The sequence below is a fragment of the Haliotis cracherodii genome, unplaced genomic scaffold (assembly GCF_022045235.1).
Source record: "Haliotis cracherodii isolate W230 unplaced genomic scaffold, xgHalCrac1.p SCAF_8, whole genome shotgun sequence".
NCBI lineage: Eukaryota > Metazoa > Mollusca > Gastropoda > Lepetellida > Haliotidae > Haliotis > Haliotis cracherodii.
Window position 1 is genome coordinate 11,577,305 of NW_027266341.1, and position 26,873 is coordinate 11,604,177.

General features: G+C 38.3%; 1 protein-coding gene and 1 pseudogene across 1 annotated transcript; one reads left to right on the plus strand and one right to left on the minus strand.

Moving 5' to 3' along the window:
• Nucleotides 1-850: 850 nt before the first annotated feature.
• Nucleotides 851-17,326, minus strand: LOC139450798 (fibropellin-1-like). Its single transcript, XM_071232639.1, has 15 exons — nt 17,308-17,326; nt 14,711-15,979; nt 14,052-14,147; nt 12,326-12,439; nt 10,339-10,452; nt 9,262-9,372; nt 9,018-9,131; nt 7,784-7,894; nt 5,930-6,040; nt 5,154-5,264; nt 3,893-4,003; nt 3,252-3,362; nt 2,254-2,367; nt 1,994-2,107; nt 851-1,274 (listed from the first exon to the last, which is right to left on the minus strand). The coding sequence occupies exons 1-15, from the start codon at nt 17,324-17,326 to the stop codon at nt 880-882; spliced, it is 3,015 nt and encodes a 1,004-aa protein (XP_071088740.1). The 3' UTR covers nt 851-879.
• Nucleotides 17,327-24,474: 7,148 nt separating this feature from the next.
• LOC139450799 (uncharacterized) lies at nt 24,475-25,531 on the plus strand (annotated as a pseudogene).
• Nucleotides 25,532-26,873: the final 1,342 nt, after the last annotated feature.

Here is a 26,873-nt window from a genome sequence, read left to right on the forward strand (position 1 = left end):
TAGGTATTACTTTCAGTGTTTACAAACCCATATAACATCCCCTCTTCTATCGGCGACCAATTACTACGAACTTTGCTATCATTATCAGAATAATAGTCTAAGATACCGAAAATCGTTTATCCCCGAATTAAAAACAGTTTTGATCGAAATAGGTCGGAAAGTTGACCTTGGTTTATTTTGTCGCTGGCATATTTGACCTTATTTCGCAATGCCGTTAAGACATATTACGCAAAGCCAGGCAGACTCTAAACGAAGGTGAGGTTTTATTGGCTAGAGTAGTTTCCCTTTGATAAAGGGCAGTTACTCCAGCGGGCGAATGGTGGACGGATTGCCCTGAAGGGCGCTCACTGGCAAATAAGAAAACAATATCTGTGTACCGTAATATATTAAAGTGCACGTTCCAGGAATACTTTCAGTTTTTTTATACCGTTTGTGAGAGATAAAAGTACATATTTGATGGTGGAATTTAGGAGTGACATTTTGTGATAAGGAGTGTGTGTGTGAATGACGATACACATGTTCGCAGTGGTTAGTAGACTGTCTTCTACTGAGGCAGCATATGTTTATATGTTGTTTTCTTAATCTTTCGTTCCCAGCTATATTCAACAAATCATATATTTATTATACACCATCAAACAATATTGTAATTTTCACTATTAACACAAACATTTTGACGTTTGGGTATTTTCCACAAAATGAATGATTCTTTTTATACATCACAGCCAACAAACTATTTTGGGCATATTTCTGAACGAACTAAATAAATAGAATAAAATGCCATGAGTATTCTTTAAGATCAATCACAGCAACACAAGTACAATCTCTCTCTCTTCAAATTTCGTTTGCCGTTATGTCCTACTCTTATGTCTTTACTTCACGTTAAGTTTTTCCAGGATCCTTTTGTCTTGTTAAAAATTGTATAACATTAATACAGTCCATAATCAAGAAGAATCCAAAGGCTGTAACAAGACAGCATATTCCACTGAATCCGATTCCAGATGCTGAAGGTCTTTCATCTGGAACGCTGATCTTTTTCCGTATTGCACTGGACAGTTTACTTTTGTCGACGGTTAGTAATGCTTTGAGCCATTTTATCTTTGCGGCCAGTTCATTGCTGTCAATGCTACTGTTCAGTCGACAAGGGCACGTGCAGCCCATCAGGATGTTACACAGTTGGCCACTAAAGTTCGCAGGACAGAGACACTCAAATGCGTTGATACGATCTGTACATGTGCCTTCATTTTGACAAGGGTTAGAAGCACAGTCGTCAATATCTGAAAGTATCAATTTTAGTATTTTGTATTAAGTAGAGTAGGTAATACATATTACTTTGGTCGTGACAGGGTGCAGATCATATCAAAATGAAGGAATTACGTCTTTACATCCATAACATATCATGATTCTTGTGCATAACAAGCACTCCCGACCCGTGAAGATCCGGGGTAGAATAGATCTTCAGCAACCCATGCTTGCCGTAAAAGGCGAATTTCCTTGTCGTAAGAGGCGACTAACGTGATCGGGTGGTCAGGCTCGCTGACTTGTTTGATGCACGTCATTGATCCCAATTGCGTGGATCGATGCTCATGATATTAATAACTGGATTGTCTGGTCCAGATTCGAATATTTACAGACCGCCGTCATATAGCTGGAATGTTGCTGAGTGCGGCGTCTCAAGATCTCATGGAAATCCATATAGTGTTGATTATAGTCGTAATGAATGCAGGTTTACTTATATGATATCTGCATTGAAGCTTGCATGGACGCATCGATCGATATTCGACTCTGCTTTGGGCAGAGATGTCTTATTGAACTGGAAAAGGTTGTGAAAACGTTAAATTATCGCAACGTTAACAATCCTTAACATCACCGTTGACCAAACGTAGTGTGTTTGCTGGGTAAGCATTTGATGTAAATGTGTTTCTTATGTATAATATCATGGTGCATTACACCATGTTGCCTGTGTATTTCAAGTGTGTTCATTCAACAACCATACTTGTCTGACACGTATCCCCCATAAAACCAGCTGGACAGGAGCAGGTGAAACCGCCGGATGACTGTGTACATGTTCCCCTGTTTTGACAGGGATTCCCTGCACAGGCATCAATAGCTAGAAACGGAAAGATCAAGGGAGAAAACATTTAAAACGTTGGCTCCGCGAAATTCTATCAGAAACAGTAAATCATAGTGTCATCACATAAGGAGTGGGTGAGTGAGTCGAGCGTCTACACACATACGAAAAGCATTGGATGTTACCTATTTCACAGTCAGTGCCCTCAAAGCCAGGCACACAGGAACAATTATATGAGTTGGTGAAGTCGATGCAGGTTCCTCCATTTCGACATGGTCCGTTCAAACAGTCGTCTATGTCTACAATAAAAGTATGGCCATTTTATTTCTTCCTTAGAGGATTTATTCCCGCGCCCTTCAGGACAGCTGGTGCCTCCTCCACCCCCGATTTCATGTGTTTTTATCATATGAAAGTATCATTCTTAAACGTAAAGACAAAAAGGGCATGAATGGCCCAGTCGTCACTGATTTGTGTCCCTCAGGCGTTTTAGCTGAAGAAGAAAATGTCTCCCTTCAAGGCATCCCTCCAACATTAGGCTGAAGCACCGTGGTTTAACCGAATACCGGCGACAGTAACCATTTCCATAAGAGTCCGTTGTACAATTGCGACTACATCCTTATTATGTGTTTATCGAATAGTGATAATACCAGGTGTCCGCGAAAAAGGTTGTCCTGACTCACCGGCGGTACCCGCCACAAAGACACTTCAGTCAAATGTTCACCTGAAGAAACCCGGAAATCATTTTATTGTTAACGATACGCCACACACTTCTGCCATGAAACACTACCATGAAACCCTTCGAAAGACCTAACTGATACATTGAATGTTGCAACTCTGATCAAGCAACCTTTGAAGTCCGGAGGTCCGGAAACATGTGCACGTTTGTGGTAACGCTAGAATACCACAATTTCGACCCCAGGTTAACGTAGAAATTCACATGTGATGTCTCCATTCACACGCAAATTATATGTAACAAAAAATAAATTGAAATAGCGTTTTCGAATGGTCAGTCCAACCCAATGTGTTTTTCTAACTTTTGGCAATAAGAAGGACATTATCATACCTATATTTTCTGCATAATATGCAATTTATGATTCTTAATCCAAATAGCTACGTCGGTATCTCATACCGGCGTAGCTATTTGGATTAAGAATCATAAATGCATGCAGAGAATTGATCTCACCTGTGTCACAGTTAATCCCATCATAGCCAGGTGTGCAGGTACAATCGTACATGTTGGGCTGATCACTGCAGTTGCCATTCACACACGGGTTACTCAAACACTCATCCATGTCTGAAATATTGAAAATGGGAGGGAGTGGGTGAAGTGGGCTTAACGCAGCATTTAATTATATCACAGCGTGTCAGTTAGTGACGGAAGTTACACGTCTGGTATCTGCTGGAACAGTCGTCCTAAATGCTGAACATACACGTTATACACTTACGATTGTCAGGAATTTATTAATCAGAACAACTGGTGCTAAACATGTGTTTCTGTTCTTTGATCACTGATCTCATTATCAAATAGTGATGATACTAGGTGTTTGCGAAAAGGTTAGTGTTTCATGAGCAACCGGTGGCAACCGTCACACAGACGCAAATCAATAGTTCATTTGAAAAAACCCTCACGGGATTATGTGGTACAAGTGAAAATAGGGAATTCCATCGGACTTCATTTTGGTCACTCATGTGTCAAATTTGGAATTTCCGCAACTTGGCTCCCCTAAAACTTTTTGAAAACCTTTCTAAGGACTTGAATGATGTAACTCTGATGAACCAAAGTTTGAGCAAGAAACGGTTGACGTCTTGAAAAAGACTCCTCACCTGTGCTGCAGTTCATGTCTGTATACCCGGGTTCACAGTCACATGTGTAGTGGTTGACGTGGTCGACACATGTACCGCTCACACATGGGTTTGTTGCACACTCGTCAATATCTACAAGTCATATTTATAACCGAAATGCATTTTTATGTAGATTGGATTTAATTTCCAAACAAACGGACAGGGCACAAGTTTAAGTACATGTACATATAGGGTGGAATGATGTTGGATATGTACCTGTGTTTATGTGTACATTTCTGTTCAAAGGCAGTAGGTCATTAATACAGATGAGATTCATTTCAAAACATTTCAGTCAACCTTGACCCAACTATCAATTTTGTGATGGACACGCGAAGATCCGGACAAAGAATAGGTCTTCTGCAACCCATGCTTGCCGTAAAAGACGACTAACAGGGTTGGGTGGTCAGGCTCGTTGACTTGGTTGATGCATGTAATTGTATCCTAATTGCGTGGATCGATGCTCATGATGTCAATCACTGAATTGTCTGGTCCAGGCTCGATCATTTACAGACCGCCGTCATGTAGCAGTAATAGTGCTGAGTGCGGCGTTAAACAACAAACAAAATAAGGAAACAATTGTGTGATGGGGATCAGTCAATAAATTGCAAGTGTCCTCATAACAGTACATAAACATATTTTCTTTAAATATTAATGTATTTCATAACGCCATAAATATTTCTTATTCATATGGGGCATAATCTAAATTTAGTTTTGTCAACATTAGAAAGAAAGGACTTCTCACCTGTGCTGCAGTTCCAGTCTGTATATCCAGGTTCACAGACACAGGTATAGTTGTTGACGTGGTCGACACATGTACCGTGCACACATAGGCTCGTTGCACACTCGTTGATCTCTAAAACACAAAAGCGACAAAAGTCCTTTGTTCGATTCTGAATATATCATGAGCGTGTTTTTATTATGATTCACTATCAAATAGTGACGATACCAGGTGTTCGCGAAAGGTTGAGTGTGTGCTGCCCTACCGGGGTCACCCATCACACACACACACATGCAGAGGCAAGTCAATTGTTCACCTGAAAGAGGACAACGGGAACATATGGTACAGGTGAAAATAGGAAATTGCTTCCGACATCATTCTGTCACTGATGCGTCTAATTTTGAAATGTCCTTCACATGTCTACCACACAACGCTTTGAAAGCTTTACTAAGGTCTTGAATGTTGTAACTCTGATGAATACGTTTTAGCAAGAAACGTTTGACGTCTTGAAAAAAGACTTCTCACCTGTGCTGCAGTTCCTGTCTGTGTACCCAGGTTCACAGTCACAGGTGTAGTTGTTGACGTGGTCGACACATGTACCGTTCACACATGGGTTTGTTGCACACTCGTCAATATCTACAAGTCACATTTATAACCGAAATGCATTTACATGTAGATTGGATTTAAACCTATTTAATTTTCAACAAACAAACGGACAGGGCACAAGTTTAAGTACATGTACATATAGGGTGGAATGATGTTGGATATGTACCTGTGCTTATAAGTACATTTCTGTTCAAAGGAAGTAGGTCATTAATACAGATGAGATGCATTTCAAAGCATTTCAGTCAACCTTGACCCAACTATCATCTTTTGTGATGGACAAGTGAAGATCCGGACAGAGAATAGGTCTTCAGCAACCAATGCTTGCCGTAAGAGGCGACTAAGGGGATCGGTTGGTCAGGCTCGCTGACTTTGTTGATGCATGTAATTGTATCCTAACTGCGTGGATCGATGCTCATGATGTCAATCACAGGAGTGTCTGGTCCAGGCTCGATTATTTACAGACCGCCGTCATGTAGCAGTAATAGTGCTGAGTGCGGCGTTAAACAACAAACAAAATAAAGAAACAATTGTGTGATGGGAATCAGTCAATAAATTGCAAGTGTTCTCATAACAGTACATAAACATATTTTCTTTAAATATCAATGTATCTCATATCGACATAAATATTTCTTATTGGCATATGTGGCATTATATTAATTTAGTTTTGTCAAAATTAGAAAGAAAGGACTTCTCACCTGTGCTGCAGTTCCAGTCTGTATATCCAGGTTCACAGACACAGGTATAGTTGTTGACGTGGTCGACACATGTGCCGTGCACACATAGGCTCGTTGCACACTCGTTGATCTCTAAAACACAAAAGCGACAAAAGTCCTTTGTTCGATTCTGAATATATCATGAGCATGTTTTATTATGATTCACTATCAAATAGTGACGATACCAGGTGTTTGCGAAAAGTTGAGTGTATCTTGCCCTACCGGGGTCACCCATCACACACACACACATGCAGAGGCAAGTCAATTGTTCACCTGAAAAAGGACAGCGGGAGCATATGGTACAGGTGAAAATAGGGAATTGCTTCCGACATCAATTTGTCACATCAAGCCAATGTTGCCACGAATATTGCTCGACAGAAAGGGAAAGTTGGCTTTTGGACTGTTGAATTTACCCCCTTGTCATACAGATGCTGGAATATCTAAGACATCTTTGAAACGTAAAGTCACATGCATCTAGGTACTCGTACCTCCATAATAATGTTAGATGCACCTGTAGTTTAATTACCTTGACCCTCAATTTCAGCCAATCATATGCTTGACTATTCGTCTAAAACGTGGTTGCAGATGCAAGCTCTTACATGCATGTCACACAATCACATAGAGCTGCCGGTTCAGTACACAAAGAAGCAAAAATAACTTACGACGGACTTTTCCTGTGACTTTGACCTTCAGTAAAGGTCCCTCAAAATCTGACAAATTCAATGCCCCACTCTAAAAATGATATGTACCAAATGTGATCCTGCTACAGCCAACACCTCTGGCTTAATCGCGTAAATATTACGGTTTTCTGCATAATCGTGAAAGTGAACTTGAATTTCAGTGTACGCCCAATCTGATGTCCCCAGGTGGAATTCAACGTAACATAGCATATGCTCCTCATTGAAAGTAGGTCACAGGGACCGAAACAAATAAACATAAGCTTGTCGTTACCCAAGTTTTCAAATGATATACATGCATACACTTATAAAAATATATTTGCAGAAATTAACATTTCAGTTAAAATGGCAACCATACTTAGGGACGACCTTCACCGTAAGTTGACATATATGGTCACTCGCGCAACCTTTTAAGACATGGGGCCCCGTCCCAGATGACATGTATCAAGTTTCAGTGACCTGGAGGATGACACTGATCACAGATATGACATATCAATGTGCAAAAATGACTTCCAAAGATTATTATAGAGTTATACATGATACGATTTTATGTTACACCCAATCTGTTCAACTGCCCACTGCGTGCATTGGGTAGGCCGTTTACCCAGTGAGTGCAAGCAGGAAATACAATTTTGTCAGTAGATATAAGTCTACATTTGTATTATTTTCGAGCCTTATTTTAGTTGTGTTTTACAGTAGTTAGGAAACCATATAAATAGTAATGTTTGATTTAATGTTGATGCATCAGTGAGTGAAAACGATTCAGTGAACAGATCTTTGTAAATAGCTCTGTGAATAGATCCTTATAAAATAACTTTGTCCTTTTGACTTCTGTGAATAAGATTTTAAAACTCATACGAGTCACTGTCCATTGCATGCATTGGGCAGTTGCACAGATTGGTCCTAACATATACATGTAGGTTACTTACAATCTTTTCAGATCGCAGCCCCGTCTCAACATTGACGTGTACCAAATTTCATTTGCATAATTAAATGCTTCTTCAGTTACAATTGAAACAAAGTATATATGAATATGATGTATGCTCTTTATACATCATGGATTGACAGGTTTAACGTTGTCAAGAAATAATTTATTCATCAGAGCATGTTGCGATAATGAGTTAAACAGAGGTGATTTAATGATGTAAAACAGACATACCTTCATCACAGTTGACCCCTTCATATCCAGGGGTGCAGATACACTTGTACATGTTGGGCTGGTCACTGCAGGTGCCATTCACGCACGGGTTACTGGAACACTCGTCTATGTCTAAAGCAATCAAAAATAGAAACACTATAACATGGCAGCCAATGATGTGAACATTAAAAAATATTAGCAATATACGTTATCAATAATATACAAGGCATTTATGTATACTCTGCCAAAAAGAAGGTGATATTGGAACCCCCCCGGATGATTACAGAAATAATCGTATCGAGTGATGGTAATGGATGGATAAAAAAATGAGGGACTAGTTGTAACATGACAGTCCACAGAACCTGTTGGGGTTGGTACTAAACAATGAACGCTTAAAATGACATGATCAATAATGGGTCATGCCCACACGCTTGGTCAAACATTCGTTTACACAGCGTGGCACGGTCCGAATGAATCTCACGATGACAATTTGAGGGAATCTTGTCCACTACTCTTGCAGCGCCTGTTCCAGTTTGGCCTTTGACATCTCCAGATTATATCCCAAACGTACACTACGGGGAAAAGGTCAGGACACATGGCTGGCCACTGAATTCTGGTGATGTTTGATGTTTGTCAGTTGCGATACGTACACGTAAAAGACAAAACGTGGACCAGCATGACGTGCAACGGCCCAAGTAATTGCGCCAGTATGATGTCACGGCAATACTCACCAGTGACCCTTCCTTGGACAATATGCCGTGGGGTTCGAGCAGTCACAGTGATCCCACCGCCATATTATTACAGACCTACCCACAAATCTGCTGTTACCTTACATTGATATTTGCTTGACATTCGTTAGAACGCCCCCAGACACGTCCATGCTTATCCAGAAAGTCAAAAGTGAATATCCGAAACCGGTAGTCATATTGCAAAGCTACTCCTTCTTCTGAGGACCGATGATAACACTTCATGATCCCCTACTTTATTTGGAGGGTATAAAAGTCGTAAATTATATAGTTGTGTAATTGTTGTCGTATGTTAATACCACAATATCTGAGGAGGTAGATAAGATGCATCTTCAATGCATCGTCCAAAAAAACTACGTCCATGTCATATTGATCTGTAAGGATAAATGGTACATTGGACAGCTGTATTGTGGTGCATTTGGCAATTAATCATCACATCTACTCTAACACATTATTTCTCGGTGCTAAAGGTGCTATGCGATTTATAAAGTAAACATAATGAGAAATACCTGTTTCACACAGTAATCCGATGAATCCAGGGGTACACGAGCAGTTGAAATAATTGACGAAGTCGTGACAAATGCCCCTGTTTTGGCAAGGTCCGGTGGCACAATCATCAATGTCTGAAAGGAATATGTATGTGTACGATGACAATATCATTCATTTATGAACAAAACTTTAATATTTCTTCAAGCTTACTTGTTACTGAATTTGAAATCATTTGCCATAAAATCGAATCAACATATGTGTCACCCGTAGAACAATCCAGGTCTGTGTATCCGGGTTCACAGATGCATGTGTAGTTGTTAATTCCATCCATGCAGGTCCCGTGAACACAAGGACCATGTGCACATTCGTTTATGTCTGACAAAGAAAATAGAAAATAATGAAAATATGTCAATAACCAGTTCTATCAGGTAAAGGTAAACAGCATAAAAAGTAGTGCAAAGAACATTAGACTTTGCAACTGAAGTACAAAAAGTAGCTTTTCTCTGACAATTTAATTTCTTTTACAAATGTTGCCACCCAGGCTTGTCGTAAGATCGAGATCGGGTGGTCAGACTCAGTGACTTGGTTGATGCATGTCATCATATCACAATTGCATAGATCGATGCTCATGATATCAATCACTGGATTGTCTGATCCTGACTCGTCAACGAAGGCGTGGCTAGATCATCCCTCACACATTACATTACATCAAGACCAGCTTTCGTGTGAAGATCACATAAACCTGGTGAATTCTGTAATATATTTGTTGATTTTACACCATTTGTTGGATGTATTTTTTATTTGACACTAAATTCGTTTAGGTACAGATTTCTGGGTTAACATGTTTCAGTTGAGGACTCGACACGTAACACATTTGAACAACAGATATGCAGAGCTCAACTTAAGGAACTTGATTTCACTTGCTCCAGGTGCATGTTGACATGAAAACCTGTTGCACCTGACATAACCATGCTTCACCCTGGTCCCATAAATGTATCCAAGATGAAACATAGATGCATGGGTAACACATAACACGGCAATTAGTGATGTACATATAGTATTGCAAATAAACCACAGAGGTATTGAATGTGTTCAAAGATCGTTGTTGTGTGGACAGGTAAGGGTAGTCAGGCAAACCTTCGATTCGTTTTACGTGCACTTGGTGCATGCAGACATAAATGCATTTTCCAATATAAGGTTGCACTGGTTCAAGTTATATATAGCTAAATCGAGCCCTGATATGACATATAATATACAACAACCTTAAACGTATCAATTCGAAACAAAAATCGTATTGACTAAATATGTGAATGGTTATGCCATTACTGGTACAGTACTTACTAATTTCACAGTACTCCCCAGTAAAGCCATCTGTGCAGTTACAGGTGAACGCCCCAATTTCATCCACACACGTGCCATTTACGCACGTGTTGTTCTCACAATGGTTGTGAATGTCTGGATGAAAGAAGAGGAGTGACTTTAGTGAGGCTGCATCATCACCACACTCTGATTACAGTCGACATTCGAGTATAATTCGGATATAGAAAAGGTCGCATGGAACCACATTATGCAGCCAGTAAGTATTATATACCTTTTATATATATATGCAGCCAGTAAGTATTATATACCTTTTATATATATATATATAAAAGGTATATAATACTTACTGGCTGCATAATGTGGTTCCATGCGACCTTTTCTATATCCGAATTATACTCGAATGTCGACTGTATATATATATACACACATACATACATACATATTCGCACACACACTGACTCATATATATATATATATATATATATATATATACACATACATACATATACACACACACAGACACACACACACACAAAGCAGACAAGATGGCAGTTAATAACAACATGTGATTACCTAGTATTTTTAAAACTAATTGGCCTTTTTACAATAAATCTCGATAAATTCTTTAGATCCTGTGTGTTTGTTGTTGATAAGAGTTTTACAAATTTTATAATATTTGGCCATTCAGTATAATATCATGAGAGAAATGTTTGCCTCTCTCTTTTAAAAAAATACATCTGAATAAGTAATGAAATTCATCAGCAATAAATTGAGAATTACATAATTTACATGTTCTATTTCCCTTTGGAATATTTTTCCATCGGCCAGTCTCATTAGGTAAACTATGATTACAGGTTCGAAATCGTAGTATTTGAATTGATATTCGTTTTGACAATAGTAGATAGATATTTATTGAGAACCGGAGTGTCCTTTAAATGTTTTTAATATATTTCCCTAGAACTAGAATTAACGTCACTTCTCCATTTCTGAAAAAAAGATCTTTAAGTATTTGCTCTACTTCTGACACGAGCCACTTTGTTGTGCAAATTGACGGATTGTTAAATACATAAGATAATCCAATACTGTCTAGTATATCCATAACACTTCTAACCCAGGGATTTGTTGATGCAATAGTCTTGTTCCTATTAATTGACACATATTGATATAACAGCTTTGAAAGTTTATACACACCAGTTTGATATGTTAATTTGTGCCAGAAAGATATCATTCGTTTACAAATCATTATTCTTAATGGCAGCCTACCTAATTCGCCATATATTATTTAAAGAGGAGTTGAATTTCTTAATCCTGTGATAAGTCTGAGGAATTTGAGATGTATTCTTTCTATAATTTCTAAATTGTCAAAGCCTCAGATTTCTGAACCATAAGTTAGTATTGGTAATACCATTGTATCAAAAGCTGATAAGGTAAATTTAAATTTCTTGATTTTTTTTTATCAGACAAAACATTACTTTCAATGCATTATCACTGAGGGACTTCAGATTTGATACTAGTTTTCTATTCCTGTGAAGTACAATTCCTAAATACGTATACGTGTCGACAATATCTAGAGTTTTATCTTCACAATATTCATTAAAAGTGTCTAAGGCTTTCTGTAAACCTTCTGGTGATTCATCAAATAATACAGCATCATCTGCATACAATCAAATTATGAATTGGATGCATTCAATTAATTTTCTATAAAATCAATACCGGGTGCTTTATTTCTCTTTAGTTCTCTTACTGCTATCATAACTTCATCAGATGTGATATCTCCATTTAAAGTTTCACTGTTGACATTTGAGCAACTGGACGTCCAGAGTACATCACTATAAAAATGAAACGCAGAATATTCAATCACGATTATATGTCGAAACAGACTCCACAAGGTGTAAAAGGCAAACCAGTGGTGAAAACTACATGAACGGATCATTGAAAAGAAGTAAAGGTAAACTTAAACACTAAAAATAAGTCCTATCAATTCCGAGGCATGTGAAACCATATTTACCAATCTCACAGTGAGCTCCTCCCGATCCATTCACACAGTCACATATGTACGTGCTGCCCAGGTCCTCACAGCCGCTGCTGTAGTGACAGGGGTCATTGTTGCAGCCGGCAGACGCTGATTGCAAAGGTGCAGTATATAACATCAGACGAGCTAAATCACCGTGTTGCAGATGTATGATGCACATCAGAATTCACACACCATATAAACCATGCATAGTTTGTTTTGATATGACGTCGCAATATCTTGACTGATGTCATTTGTATATACTACCGACCAAAATAAGGGAACTAATGATTGGAATGTAGTTGCGTTGCATCTGAACGCAGCATCTAATTACAATGGTAGTTCACAGCACGTGATGCAGGTACACACAGAAGCCAAAGTGTGTGCGCTAAAAGGGAAACTCACAATCCCTTATGCAATTGAGCTATAAAGCACACGCTTAAATGCCTCCGATACAATGAACAGACAAAATACGAAATTTTGGCACAATAGAGGGGTGACGTCAATATCCGAATGTGTGTCAAATCGAACAGTAATTCCTCGACTGTGGGATCAGTACCGTCTAAGGGATTGGGTTACAATGAGGCCTAGATGTGGCAGGCTCAAAATACGACACCTAGAGGATATTATCTCATTATATTTATTGCACTACACAATAAATTCAAATCTGTTTGTGTTCTCAATAGAGAATTCCGTACAATTACAGAAAGGTGAATTTCAACAATTATTACTAAAAACCGACTCTGAGCAGCCCGCCTGAAATCAAGGCGTCCTGTGAAGGGTGTGACCCTTAGAACAGCTTACCACAGGCGCGCGGCACAGATTAGGGTGGGCTAAGCAACACCAGGGACGGGCTGTGCGCCTGTGGCGTTACACAATGTTTACAGGCGAATGCATTTTTTGCCTCCGATTCACAGAGGGCAGGAATCGTTGTTAGCTACGTAGCGGCTAATGAACATTTGACTGGCCAGCGATATGGTGATGAAAACTTGCGTCATGTCGTTGTTCGCTGGGAGTATCGGCAGAAATCTGGGACTGCAAGATGGCTCTACCAGACCACATCATGCCTAGATCTTCACCGATTATCTCCGACGAGAAGGCATACGGCTTTGAGAGTATGCCAGAGACCCAGCACCCTCCAACATGGCCCAGCATGGGGTACCTCTTCAAGCGGAATGGCGGGCAATACCGGGGAAGTCATACGCCAGTTAATCACTAGTATGCGATCAAGGTGTCGTCGAGTATAGCTCTCGACCCGTGAAGATTCCGGGGTAGAATAGGTCTTCAGCAACCCATGCGACTATGCTTGTCGTAAAAGGCGACTAACGGGATCGTGTGGTCAGGCTTGCTGACTTGGTAGATGCACGTCATTAATCCCAATTGCGTGGATTGATGCTCATGATATTAACCACTGGATTGTCTGGTCCAGACTCGATTATTTACAGACCGCCGTCATGTAGGTGTAGTATTGCTGAGTGGGGCTTTAAACAACAAACCAATCAATCGAGTATAGCTCAACATGGTGGACACATTAGATATTGACCTACACGCCCGAAATTACACAGATTTATTGTCATTAAACATTCACTACCACTTTCATCAGTTACATTATTTTTGTCCGTAGAACATAATGATTAAAGTTAAAACGTTGTACTATCCGTTGTGTTTAACCTTAATGAATAGCACAAGCAAAGAATAATGTTCAACTGCTGATACCACTTACAGTCATCGCACTGGTATTCAAAGTACCCTTTACTGCAAGAGCAAGGATATGGTGTACCATCAGAGCAAATCCCAGAAGATGAACAGCCGAGTTTAACTATTGTGAAAAAAAGAAGGAAGTAGCATGGTGAACCTTTTGTGTGACAATACATCTTAAGTCCATATGTGTTTACTTTGAAATTATACATGGCTGTGCCCAGCTTCATTAGACGTTTTGAAATTAGAAGTAGTTTGTCTGCAATTCTACACCATGATGTACTCTTTTATTTTCGTCAACGTTATTCCAAACAATTGCTTATTATTTGGACCAAACGTGCGCCTCAGATGTTGATAACCATTCGGAAGGGTCAAATCACACTAAAGAATGAAACGTTTTGTAAGCAATAAACCACTGTTACGGCCATGACAAAGTTGTCATTGAATAATACTGGAACAGATTTTGACCATATCATGTTGTTATTGTAAAATTATATTATTTTTCTCTTGTAATAGGGATAGAAATACAAGAATCAACAGATGGATGTATGCGTTATGTTGTCATAGTATTCTGGTCGAAATATACAGGCCATCGCGAGGATACAATGCCTCTTTATTATATGAAGACATCCCAGAGTGCAGTCAAGATGGATAGAGAGGACGTGGTAATTCCTGAATACTTGCCTGTGTCATCTGTGAGGTTGTACCCAATAGGGTGAGTGAAAATACCGCTATTGCCCCAATTCGGTTTGAGGTACATCATCCCTCCAAATGGGACACCGTCCACGTGAAGAAGTCTGTAGAACCCTGTCCTAAGCTCCACTGAAGCCACAGAGAAGCAGCTGCCTTTTATTACCGTGAATTGTGGAAATATCTGTGGACGTAATCCAATAACCTTATCTGTTGGGACAATAACTGTAAGGTACCCACTATGCAGGTCATAAGTAGGGTTGAAAACCGGTTTTGAAATGTCATAGTCACCAGCAAATAAGCTCGTTGGTGGAACGATCGCCATTGATGCTAGTTTCTGTGTGAACTGAACAACACTGACTGGTCTGTCAGCTTCAATGTACAATGACCCTGTGGTAGAGTTAACATCAATATCTAGATACTCTCCTTCACCAAGTGAAAATGACATGCCACTCGGAGAGCGAACTGTGGTGGTGGCCTCAGATCCTACAACTCTGTATACAGCTCCGCCAGTAATGGTCGGTGGCTCGGGCAGAACGAAACTTCGTCCAAACGATTTCACTGGCAGCAACATTTCTAATAGGAGATTACTGCTGCCCGAGAATCTCTTCGTATTATGTCCACTAAGTACTGCCACAGGTTTATCACTGGTAACCAGTGTACCAGTGATATCCTCGGAACAGTAGGCGCCTACAATCTGATATTTGTTGAGTGTAAATGTTCTTGTTTCCCCATTGAAAAATGTCCCGCCGCCACACCCACCAGCCATTAGTGGTCCTTTTATGTTTAAGCTGACGTCAACCTGGGTAGCATCCTCGGTAGCGACGATGAGTAAAACTGTATGTGATTGCCCAGTATATGGTAAATTAATATCAGCTATGTTAGATGTGTGATTGTCGATATGTGTAACAACGATATATTTGGTAGCTAAATCAATAATTGGCAAAGCAACGTAACCATCTCCTCTGTGAACCATGGCATTGTAGCAGAAAAGGGTAATATCCGTTCCAGAGGATACAGAGAATGTCATATCTGTTACTTCAAGATTTGCCTTATAGTAGAAAAGAGAATCCGAGCTGTATCTGTGTTCAACCATTGCCTGGACGTCCACATCCTCAGAGATGTTAAAGCCTTTGCTTTCAATGTGCACGGTTGTATTGACGTCAGACAGAATCACGAAGCTGATTTCAGGGAAAAAACCTTGGTAATACATCTCAGGAAATGCTGCAACAAATTCCCGACCTTTCGGTAGTGCACAGGAACCTGAAAGACAAGAAGAACAGATATCCTTGCATGATATAAATCTAACATGAGTGAATGTTTTGATTTCCTTTGTAACCAAACGTTAATTTGAGATAAATGACCCAAACATACTTGAACAATATTCTCTTCTCACTATGTAAGTATTCGACATAAGGATATATCAAATTAAAGAGTAAGTTTGAACAGCAATCAGTAAATCATTTCCTACATCCCATATGCTGTCTGATGAATTGATTTACTTTCTCGGACAGATATACACAACATCACCCCACGGTACTCCGTTTTAATTCTTATACAACCGTTACAATTATGTCTCTGTTTTATTTCTAAAAATGTAACAGGAGGCTTTTAATATCTGCGACAATATATTTGTTGCTAATGTTAACGACACATATGTTATGTCACATGTATCTCCTCAGCTAGCACTGAGACATCGGCCCAATGTTCAACGTCGGCCGAAAGGTTTGCTGTAAAACGTTGACAAACCGTTTGGGAAACGTTGGCAGAGTAACGTCGGCCCTACGTTGGATTAACTTCTGTTCCATATCCCAATCCTCATAGGCAGCTGGAAATGGCTGTTACAATCTTAACCGCATAAAATGTAACTTTGAAACCAATTCATGGGGCACATTGAATACACTTTGAACTGTATCCATAAATTTACATAGAAGTTATCAGGCTCGCTTAATACCATGTTTATTCCTAATACAGGATACTTACTACTTACTTGTCTTTCGCCGCAATCCATCGGTCCGCCCGCCCTCTGGAGTAACTGCCCCTTGAGAAGCCACTCTAATCCTGGTCTATGAGACTGTTTAGAGTTTGTTTGGAGCATGCCTGTCTTATCACAACTTTACAAAGTGCAAAGTCAGATGTACACACAGCGACTAAATGAAACAAGGCAATAATTCGGACATATTTCAGCCGAATCCAACTTTTTTAAATTGGGAAAAGGCCCCAAGCGGCAGAGGTCTACAAACACAGATATGGAAACTGATTCCGCCAGGCTAGTGACCTCGCTGAATTGTTTCACGATTTATATCTCCAAAGTTGCCAAGTTACCAAGTTGCCCAGTTAGACACTAATCTCCAGTATCTTAGGCTATTGCTTTGATAATGAAAACAATTATCCTAGTAGTTTCTCCAGATTCAAGATGGTTAATTCTGACTCGATCGCCGATTGACAAGGGCGACGCCATGATTTGTAAACACTGAAAGTAGTACCTACCTGACCTGTCTTATTTCACACCTTTATTTGTTTATGTCCTGTATCAACGGATACAGTTTGGGGCGTTTTCCTGTCGAGAACCTACCCTGTCGAGAACATACCCAGGTTACTGAACTGCATACTCGTTTGGCAGAGTACTTCTGGATATCTTGAGCACCATTAGGTTTCAAAACAACTTTCAAGACCAATGTGCAGTCTGTCCACAAATCATTGGAAAAAAAAGTTAGGATATTTTTATCCCTAGAATAAACCCAATATAAAAACCCATCAGATAATAGGCCTTGCACCAAGCTCCACAATATGACTTTTCTTGGCCTACATACATTCGGAATTAAAGGCAAGATTGAGACCAAAAATAAATTCATCTGATGACTTGCGTTCTATTACCCTGATTAATACAAAATAAGGTGATTATCACAGCAACAAAATGAAAATGGATAATAAGAATTTTATTTTCACTTTGTGTATGAATCTTTAAGGTGTTCTTACATTTTTTATATCCCTATTCTGTACCTCGAAGGATGTACATACAATTTCATTTGGTACATGTGTCTTCTTATTTACACTGACAGACATACAACGACCAACTGCATCCCTGAAACAACTAGTTCTTCGAAAAGAGAGATGACATGAGCGTATGTATATTTAAAATGCTCTGCAGTAACAGAGAAATGTCTGTTAAGAACTTCACAAGAATGTATTTGACTGTCACTTGCAGTCTACGAAAGGATCACAAACGACCATTTACTTATGAATATCTTAAACTAGCACATGTTTTGTGGTGATTGTGTTATATGGCAGTGTATTTTGTTGTTGGACAATGATGTAACTGTGTTACATTGTTTCTGTTGAGATTCTGAAGACACTCATTGCATTGTGTTTGGGCAGTGATCAGTCGTCAGGAAGTGTCTACATCATGATGCTAGTGTGGTGTGTAAACTTCCGGTTGACGTATCAATGACAAAAATGATGTCTTCTGCAATTCTCTATTTTGACTTGTACCGTGTTTCCTTGCCTTTTCGGGTGAACAATTTGCTTGCCTTTGCATGTGTTTATGGCGCGTGCCACTAGTGGATCGGGATGAGCTCGCCTTTTTGCGAGCACCCAGTGTCATCATTTGTTATGCTCCTGGTGATGTCGGAATCGTGCAGTTGGCGCTACTTTTGGTACTTATGATGATGGTACGGCTTATGTCGCTTTTGTCAACTGATAAACATGAGGTATAATGTCAGTGTATATGGCCATGTAATTAAGAAACAAACCGCGAGTGGGAGTTGTTTATTGTACGATAAACAACGACCACGACTCGTTTGTTTCTTATATGAGATATCAACATTACGTACAGCCTCTTTAAGGGTGTTAAATTAGGAAAAAGTACACGCTTTTAAAATATTTACCCGTACTTAAATAATGATGACTCCCTGAATAGAATCCGACCGTGGCAATGCCAGATAACTCCATTTTATGAACAGGAGGGTTTGAATTTGGTCTTTCCCGCATGTTCTCACAATTTTCTCGTCGATTATCTGTACCTTTTCTCCCAATACCGATTGTCATTTCGCTCTAACTTTCGGATGCAATTGTTTGGGCATTGCATTTATCTACCTTCCCCAGCTACATCTATTGGAAACAGCTGACTTGACACTTCCCTCTCACAAATCACGTCAAATTTACAACGTCCTCAAGTTGCGAGTGCATTTCGAATCTCCATAAATGACGTCATGAGAGAACAAAGTTTTATCGTGAAATAAATATCGCTTCCTTCTTCTTCGTTCTTTGCGATTTATCGCGTAGTTGTCTTATATCATCAAATGTCAATTTCTCATTGCTTTATCATGACTTATCCGTGTCATAACCAATCATGTAGCAATAGCAAACACAAATATCGTTGACTTCGTCATAGAATAGTGTAATGATATATGATTATCCTTTGGTCTGCAATATTTCTGGTTGATAAATCTAACATATGCTTACTTTTAAGAATAGCGACTATACATTTTTATATCACTTTATCAGGTTTAAAAATACAACTGAACCTAAATGTATGTATGTTGTAATATCCTTAAGTTGCTGAGTGCGGCATTAAACAAAAAAACAAACAAACCTAATATCTTTAAGAATTATGTTAACAATGTCGATGCTAAAAAATAATCTCCACAATCTCCATACCTCTTTCTCTATGTTTAATATGAAAACATAATAACTTTTTTAACAATCTGAAGGAATAATAATGACAATTATATAATATCATCATTATTTACAATGTTACTTATCCTCAACTGAAGTAGTCCTCCACACTATACATTCAGTGAAGAAGCCCATGAAAATATTAACGATGTAACATACATTAATACATTACATAAATTAGATGAACAGTTGAAATTAGCAAATGATATTATTCGGTCGAACGTCTATCAGCCAATACTACATTTTTGAATTGTGAGTCTACAGTGATTTTTGCAAGACTACTCTCATAAATGTCATGACGCATTTTAGGCCAGGGTTCTATACTCGCATTAATAATGTTAACGGTGTACGATAAAAAGTAACAGTGTCAGTGTCTATTATTCAAAACAACTTAATATTTGCAGTGAATTTTACACTGCTAGATAGGAAATTCAATATTCTACACCTCTGCGCAATTTTCTATTGACAGAGGTGGACCCAGTGCCGCGCGAACAAGGTCTTTAAAGCTTTTATATAACTGTTAAGAAAGTACAATGTATTGAAAGAATTGGTCAGTACAAAAGGCTATATAATTGAAGTGCTATAAAACATAAGCACCTTCCTCATCTCCTTGATGGTAAGTAATTTGACGTAACTCAAATCTTAACAAATCCTCGATCAATATTCTATAACATAGGTCACTCTTTGTTTTAATATTTGTTCACTGAACTGTTCAAGCCTCCGCTGAATGTTGTAGGTTTTCATTGTGGGAACAAAAGAAGAAACCTTGGGCCAAGTGGATCAGATCGATTAATAGCAGCCCTTTATTCACCTATGATTGTTAAATTGTAGTACAGTTCTTCCTTGAAGTTCATTCCCATGCATGTGAACCATCCGTTTCCAGCGAGTGGCCAACAGTTGTGCCATACGTGTAATACGGAACTCGATTTCAGTTGAACTGAACAAATACCGTTTTCGACGTAATAAGCGACCAGGGCGCTATCAAAATTAGAAAAAGGGGGCTCTTATTAGAATATTGAAAAATAAATTTTGTGGTTTATGCTGACAGCCTGTAATGTTTATATTCGAGAGATACATTTTCCAGAATTTAATTGCCAATAATTAAGAGTGCATATAACTCACGAGTGCGTATTATACGCTAATAAATAAGTGTTGTGTACATTGATCAATCGGAAGGGTTGCTAATAGGTATTGTTCACTAGCCAATATCTTAGCAAATATCGCCGTGGGCGCATATTACGTCGAATACGGTAGATCAACTCAGGAGTGTACAAAAAACGATCACATGAAAAATTAATTGGAACCGAATGCGCTGCACGACGTTTCAATTGTTAAATTTAGCGTGGTCAATACTTTAAATTAAACATAAACACTTTGGTCGTAGCAAAGAAATTGAGTGATTGTATTGAGTTGGCTGTCGATCTGAATTAATTATGAAACGTCAACCCAAGGGAATAATTAGTATTGATTATCTGCCCAAACATTCCATTTGGCGTAATAAGTAAATGACACCAGGTGTTCGCGAAAAGGGTAAGCATGTCCTGCTTTTCCTGTAGCAAAAAGGAAGTAGAAGGACACTGCACGACACTATTATGGCGTCATAGCGCTCACTGTGACGCAAACGTAATGACGTCACATTCGGCTCCAGACGAACACCAAATTTCAAGCTCTCCGTGGTCATATTAACTTTCTGTACGGCCTTCATAAACCCCAGCTTAATATTGGTTTGAATATCAAATAGTTTATCAACATAAATACTGATAAATTATTACACATAAGTCGTTGAATTTGTTAGATACGGAGGCGATAGACATGCCTTCGTCTCTTTTCTTTGTGTGTTTGTTGTGTAACGGCGAACTGAGCAATTTTCTAGCTGTATGACGGCGGTCTATAAATATTCGAGTCAGGACCAGACAATCAAGTGATTGACAACATGAGCATCGATCCACAAACCAAGTCAGGGAGTCTGATCCCCCGATCTAGTTAGTCGCCTCTTACGACAAGCATGGGTAGCTGAAGTTCGAACCCAGATCTTCACGGGTAATGCTTATGATATAGTCGTCATCATAAAGTGGAGATTCTTATGATTTTGTCACTTATATTTAATAATAATTGCAACGCCACTTACTGACATCGCAAAATTGACATACAAATTGACATCAATAATCATTATTTCCTCAATAATGTTTAGTCCTGCCCCACCGGTGGGTGGTGGGGCAGGATTCTCTCAAATTTTCGCGAACACCCGGTAGCATGATTTGATAGTGATGGATAAACAGACGTTCTTAATTATAGTTCGAATTGTACAAAGATTATATAAGGCTTTGTCGCGTGTATTTACATACAAATTCAAACTTTGCTCTTCAAAATGTAATGAAAATGCATGGACATGTTTAACAGTAAAGTGCCTGAATATATATGAAAACAAACACTGAGTTTATAACATCAGGAGGATGTTAGAAAAGTTGCCAATATCATATTAGTCATGGGATAATTTGTTACAATCATTATGCCATCTAATATGTAAGACGTCATTCGAATAATTTGCCATCTGTGAAAAAACGATAAAATGTGTTAAGAAATAAATATAAATAATAACATACCTATAAAAAGTGAGATCTGTAGGAGACCGTAGTACATCATCTACAAAAGAAACATCATACGTTATGGGGCTACCCACAACCAGCACACTTTCAAAGCACCGTATTAACCTCTACCTCACCATAAAAGCATTTTTATGAGTATTTAGAAAAAGTCCAAAAGGACGTGCATGTAATTATGATAACATGTACAAACAAGACGACAAAGACATCAATATGCCCTTGTATCCATACGGGTTCTTGAAACTATAACTAGTCCCTTCTAAAATCGGATGGACGCAGCCCACAGTTATATAATTATGTATGCTTATATTTGCGCATTCAACTCGTACCGCGTATGAGTCTCATCAGGCCATGAAGTTTTCTTACACACCTGTGGGTGAGAAATCCATTTGAGATAACTGGTATCAAACATATGTGTGAGATCAAATTCCAGACCCGTGATTGGCTACTCCATGGTGATGATCTGAGGTCGGATTGTGACGGACTACTTTCCTGAGTGTCAGTCATCCATAACTTGCTCGTGCTTCAGTCGAATATTCACCTACGTCTGTGTTGAACGTTATATTTTTTTAGAGTGTAAACCCCTCGGATGCCACAGCGACATATATGTCCCTCCTCGTCAACCCTTACTTCGAAGTCGATTATTCAAAATACATCATGCACACTAGATCTAATACTGCCAACAAGTTTTAAATTCTGTGGGTAAGTCGCTGTGATATCATCCACTTTTAATTTAGGCAAAGCAAAATTATTGAAAGTGACCTCTGAAGATTATCGGTTTATGGGATTACGGTATATCGTAAATCTCGTCATTGTTTCTAAATCACCATTCACGGTATTATTTACTGTGTGTTTAGAAATCTAAATATCGGATATTTACTCGAAGAACTGGATTTCAAAAATAGTATATTAGTGATCATGGGTATCTGTTTGTCATCAAATCACCAGTGATAATTCTGAAACGTTGCCGATAAACCTAGAATCGTTTAGAATGTCTTTTGCTGTTGATAATTTTTTATTTGCTCAATTTTAATACTTTCATTCGAAATAGGAAGCTATCGTTTCACCATGGACAATGTTTCTTTTCATGATTAGGGTTGAAGGTAGATACTAGAGTTAAATTATTCCCCGTTTTCTTCAGACTTTTCCTTTAGTTTTGGTCGCTCAATACTAGGCACCTTGCCTATGCTATCTTCAATTAGCATTGCGGGATAATTTTGATGCAAAAATAGGAAAGTCTTAAGTTCAGCAAGGCGGGTAGTTTTAACATCATTTCCAGAAATAATGGTACAAATACGTCAGTAAAGGATATTACGTTTTGTATGATACGGGTGACATGATCCAAAGTCCAAATTTTTGTGCGTATCAGTATCTTTAAAAAAGACATCGGTTTGTAAAATCTCCCAGATATTAAATTGATTCTTACATCGAGAAAGGTTAAACTGGATTCGCTTCTTTTCATAGTGAAATTGAGTGACGCATTAAGTGAATTTAGAAATTCATGTATAGCTTTAAGTTGATTTTTACTGGTTTCTATTATGATAAAACAGTCATGAATGTTTAATTTGCTCTTTCGTAGATTCCCCAAGAGTATCTCTCACCTTATCATAAAACATATTCTCTAGAAATCTACCTTAGTACCCATGGATACTCCTTTCTTTCGTGAATAATATGATTCATCAAAATAAAACATGTCATTTGTCATACACACACACACACTCTCTCTCTCACACACACTCTCTCTCTCTCTCTCTCTCTCTCTCTCTCTCTCTCTCTCTCACACACACACACACACACACACACACACACACACACGATTGCGTAAAACGTCCAATCACCAGAATACAAAGATGTCCTCAAAGAACAGTACAATCACCAGTAATATATCACAGATTTGTTTGAAAGTAGTTGGAGAACACTAAAGCTATCAGACTATAAAATAATGGTTATTTTATATTACACATACTGAAATACATTTATGTTCGTATAATACCACTTTTTTATTACAAAAATGAACATAAACATATGAACATATGAAGTTCGCTATTTGCACATATATTGATGCAATATGTCTTAAAGCTGCAGTTTGATCAGTGTCATGCTTACCGTTACTGTTTGCCGATGTCCTCACCCGCTTCCCGCTGTCAGTGTCCAAGTAACCAGAAACTAAAGAGCCAACGTCAAACTAAACATACCCTGCATAATCAATATCGAAGCAAGGATGTTTTCTTCCTTTTGTTTTTCTCTTTTGAACGTCGAATCAATAACAAGTTTTATTCCTGAAACTGTATGCCGCCATCATGTAGCAATTTGTAAAGTCGATATCCAATTTAGTTAACAGGACACATATTCACCACGGTATCTGTACAACTCGAGTATAAAATTAATACTCACGTCGCATGAAAAATGGTGTATAAGTTTTTAATTTGAAGTTTACACGATATACGGCTTTTCCATTGGACAAGAGGTCGGTCACATATGACAGTGAAATTGACGTTCATAAGTGTATGGTTTTTGAATGATAAACGTATAAATGTTAGTACTTACTATAGTTATCTGGGTGTTCTGTTTTCAAATAGATTGTCTTGGACTAAATGCATTGATACTCTCAAGATAAAAGCCAATAAGGCTTTGTTTGCCATTAAACAATTGCAATTTCACTTTGTAAATATGCCAGTTAACATTTTATTTAAATTGTTTGATATTAAGATAAAGCCCATTCTTCTTTATGGTGCTGAGATCTGGGGCTGCAAAGGTAGTCAAATTGTCGAAACTTTTCATACTAACTTTTGTAAATTTGTTTTTTGGAGTTGGTAAATATGTATCAAGTACGGCAATATTAGCTGAATGTGGAGGAAATGGTTTGCATGTGGATTATCATATGAAGTGTGTTAAATACTGGTGTAAACTGATTAGAATGAATGATGAAAGATATCCCCGACAGTGTTATTTGTTAATGAAGAAGCTGGATGAATGTAGTAGAATTACTTGGGCAACTCATGTTAAATATTTACTCGACATATATGGATTTGGTAATGTGTGGTACGAACAGAATATTGGTGATGTTAAGTGTTTCTTGCAGCTGTTTAGACAACGTTTGTTGGATTGCAACAAACAGAGTATACAGATGAAAATTTATGAGTCTCGTAAATTAAGGTATTATTCACACGTCAAGATATTATTGGATATGGAATATTATGTTACAGCTTTCAGAAATAGAGACCATAGACGTATGATGTGCCTGTTGCGATTAAGTGAATTGCCTATACGGAGTAATCTGGGCAGAAGAGAGGATATTGATTCTTCACAACGCTTTTGTCGGCTATGTAACAATGGTTGTATTGAGGACGAAGTCTATTTTGTGTTTGTCTGCCCGTTTTACGCAACATTAAGACAAAAGTATATTCCTGTAAGATTCTATAACAATCCATGTATTAAGACTTTTAGTAATCTCTTAAATAGCAAAAATGACTGTATACTCAGAAATGTAGCTAAGTATGTGAAGGAAGCCCTATTATTACGTACCAAGTCCTAATATTCTACCCTTAAGATTGTTTGCAATGTAAATTGTCTCAATTGTATATTACTATATATAACTGAAATGTACAGGGGCCTATGGCCTCCCATACACGAATAAACACACGTTATGAATAAAGGAAGAAATGCACATCTAAACTATCGTAGTATCGACTCGATTCGTGTCAAGGCTGACAATGATTGTCTCTAGCAATCTATGAATTTACATTAGTGTTTGTTTGACGCATGTTTATTCACCTTTCAATGATCGGCCAGTTGATCAATAATGACACATGTAACCCCCACAGGTTCATTAACAACTTCGGAAATCTCTCCCGTCACGTTGATCGTGTCGGCCATTTTGACGTCTTGTACTTGATGTAAATGTATTACGACGTGCTGTCATTGTGACTGACTTACCGAGGTAGTTCTTTAAAGAAGTTTCTCATCTAATGAGGATATGATTTGAACACATCTGCTGCATAAGATGTTTCTGAAGAGCAAGTTGTGCATCTATACGCTCATGTAACCTCTCTTTTTTGAGGAACTATTTTACTCCGCGATATAGCTGGTTTTTGTATGGCTGTCAGTGTAAACATGAAGTCACACGTACTAAATAAAATTGTGTTAAGATCTTGGCCTACATCCTTTGAGGTAAGAAATTGAGATAAAAAATTATAAGAATTGACTTTCACATTGTGTGAGTTCATTGGAGTATGAACCTTCATAGAGTGAGGGCCAAACATTGTAAACATCTCAAGCTCGCAGTTTGGCCCTCGTCGCAGTTTGGCCCTCACACAAAGTGAAAGTCAATTTTTAAATACATTGTTTAACTCATAAAGACATTTTTGTCTCAGTAACTTCTTTTTATTTCTTGAATGAACAAACTGGGTAGACTAAATCATTCATAATATCCTAAAAGACTTTTTAGACTATAGTTATTTCCATGCAATGGGCGTTGCTTCTCGCAGATATTTCTTGTGATTATGGAAACAGTTTTGTTAATGTCAATTTATACTTCCCATAATGTTGTGTTGCTGGAGTCAACTTTGAAAACTATGGCAAATATGGAGCAATTGCCGAAAAGCAGCCAGTTAGAATGAACCATTTATTTGTTTATCGGATTTTTAGCAGTTGTTATAGCGGCATAATAACTGCAAATTATTTTGTTTTGCTTAAGGCTGCTATGATCCAATAGGAATGTTTGAACAATATATCCGTATAAGACAATGTCTTCATTTTTTCAAGCGACCGTCTAAACAATGCCCGGTATGTCTTTCTTTTAGCATTGAGAATAAGTCTTGTCACGTATAGCTGGTTTGCTATTAAGTACGAGGGATATTGATTCACGACATTAATCG

What these genes read in the sequence shown, in the direction of transcription:
- LOC139450798 (XM_071232639.1), bottom strand. An exon ending in TGGGGAGTACTGTGAAATTA is followed by an intron (nt 9,373 to 10,338) that starts GTAAGTACTGTA and finishes TTTCTTTGTCAG; the next exon opens with ACATAAACGAATGTGCACAT. An exon ending in AGACAGGAACTGCAGCACAG is followed by an intron (nt 4,004 to 5,153) that starts GTGAGAAGTCTT and finishes TATGACTTGTAG; the next exon opens with ATATTGACGAGTGTGCAACA.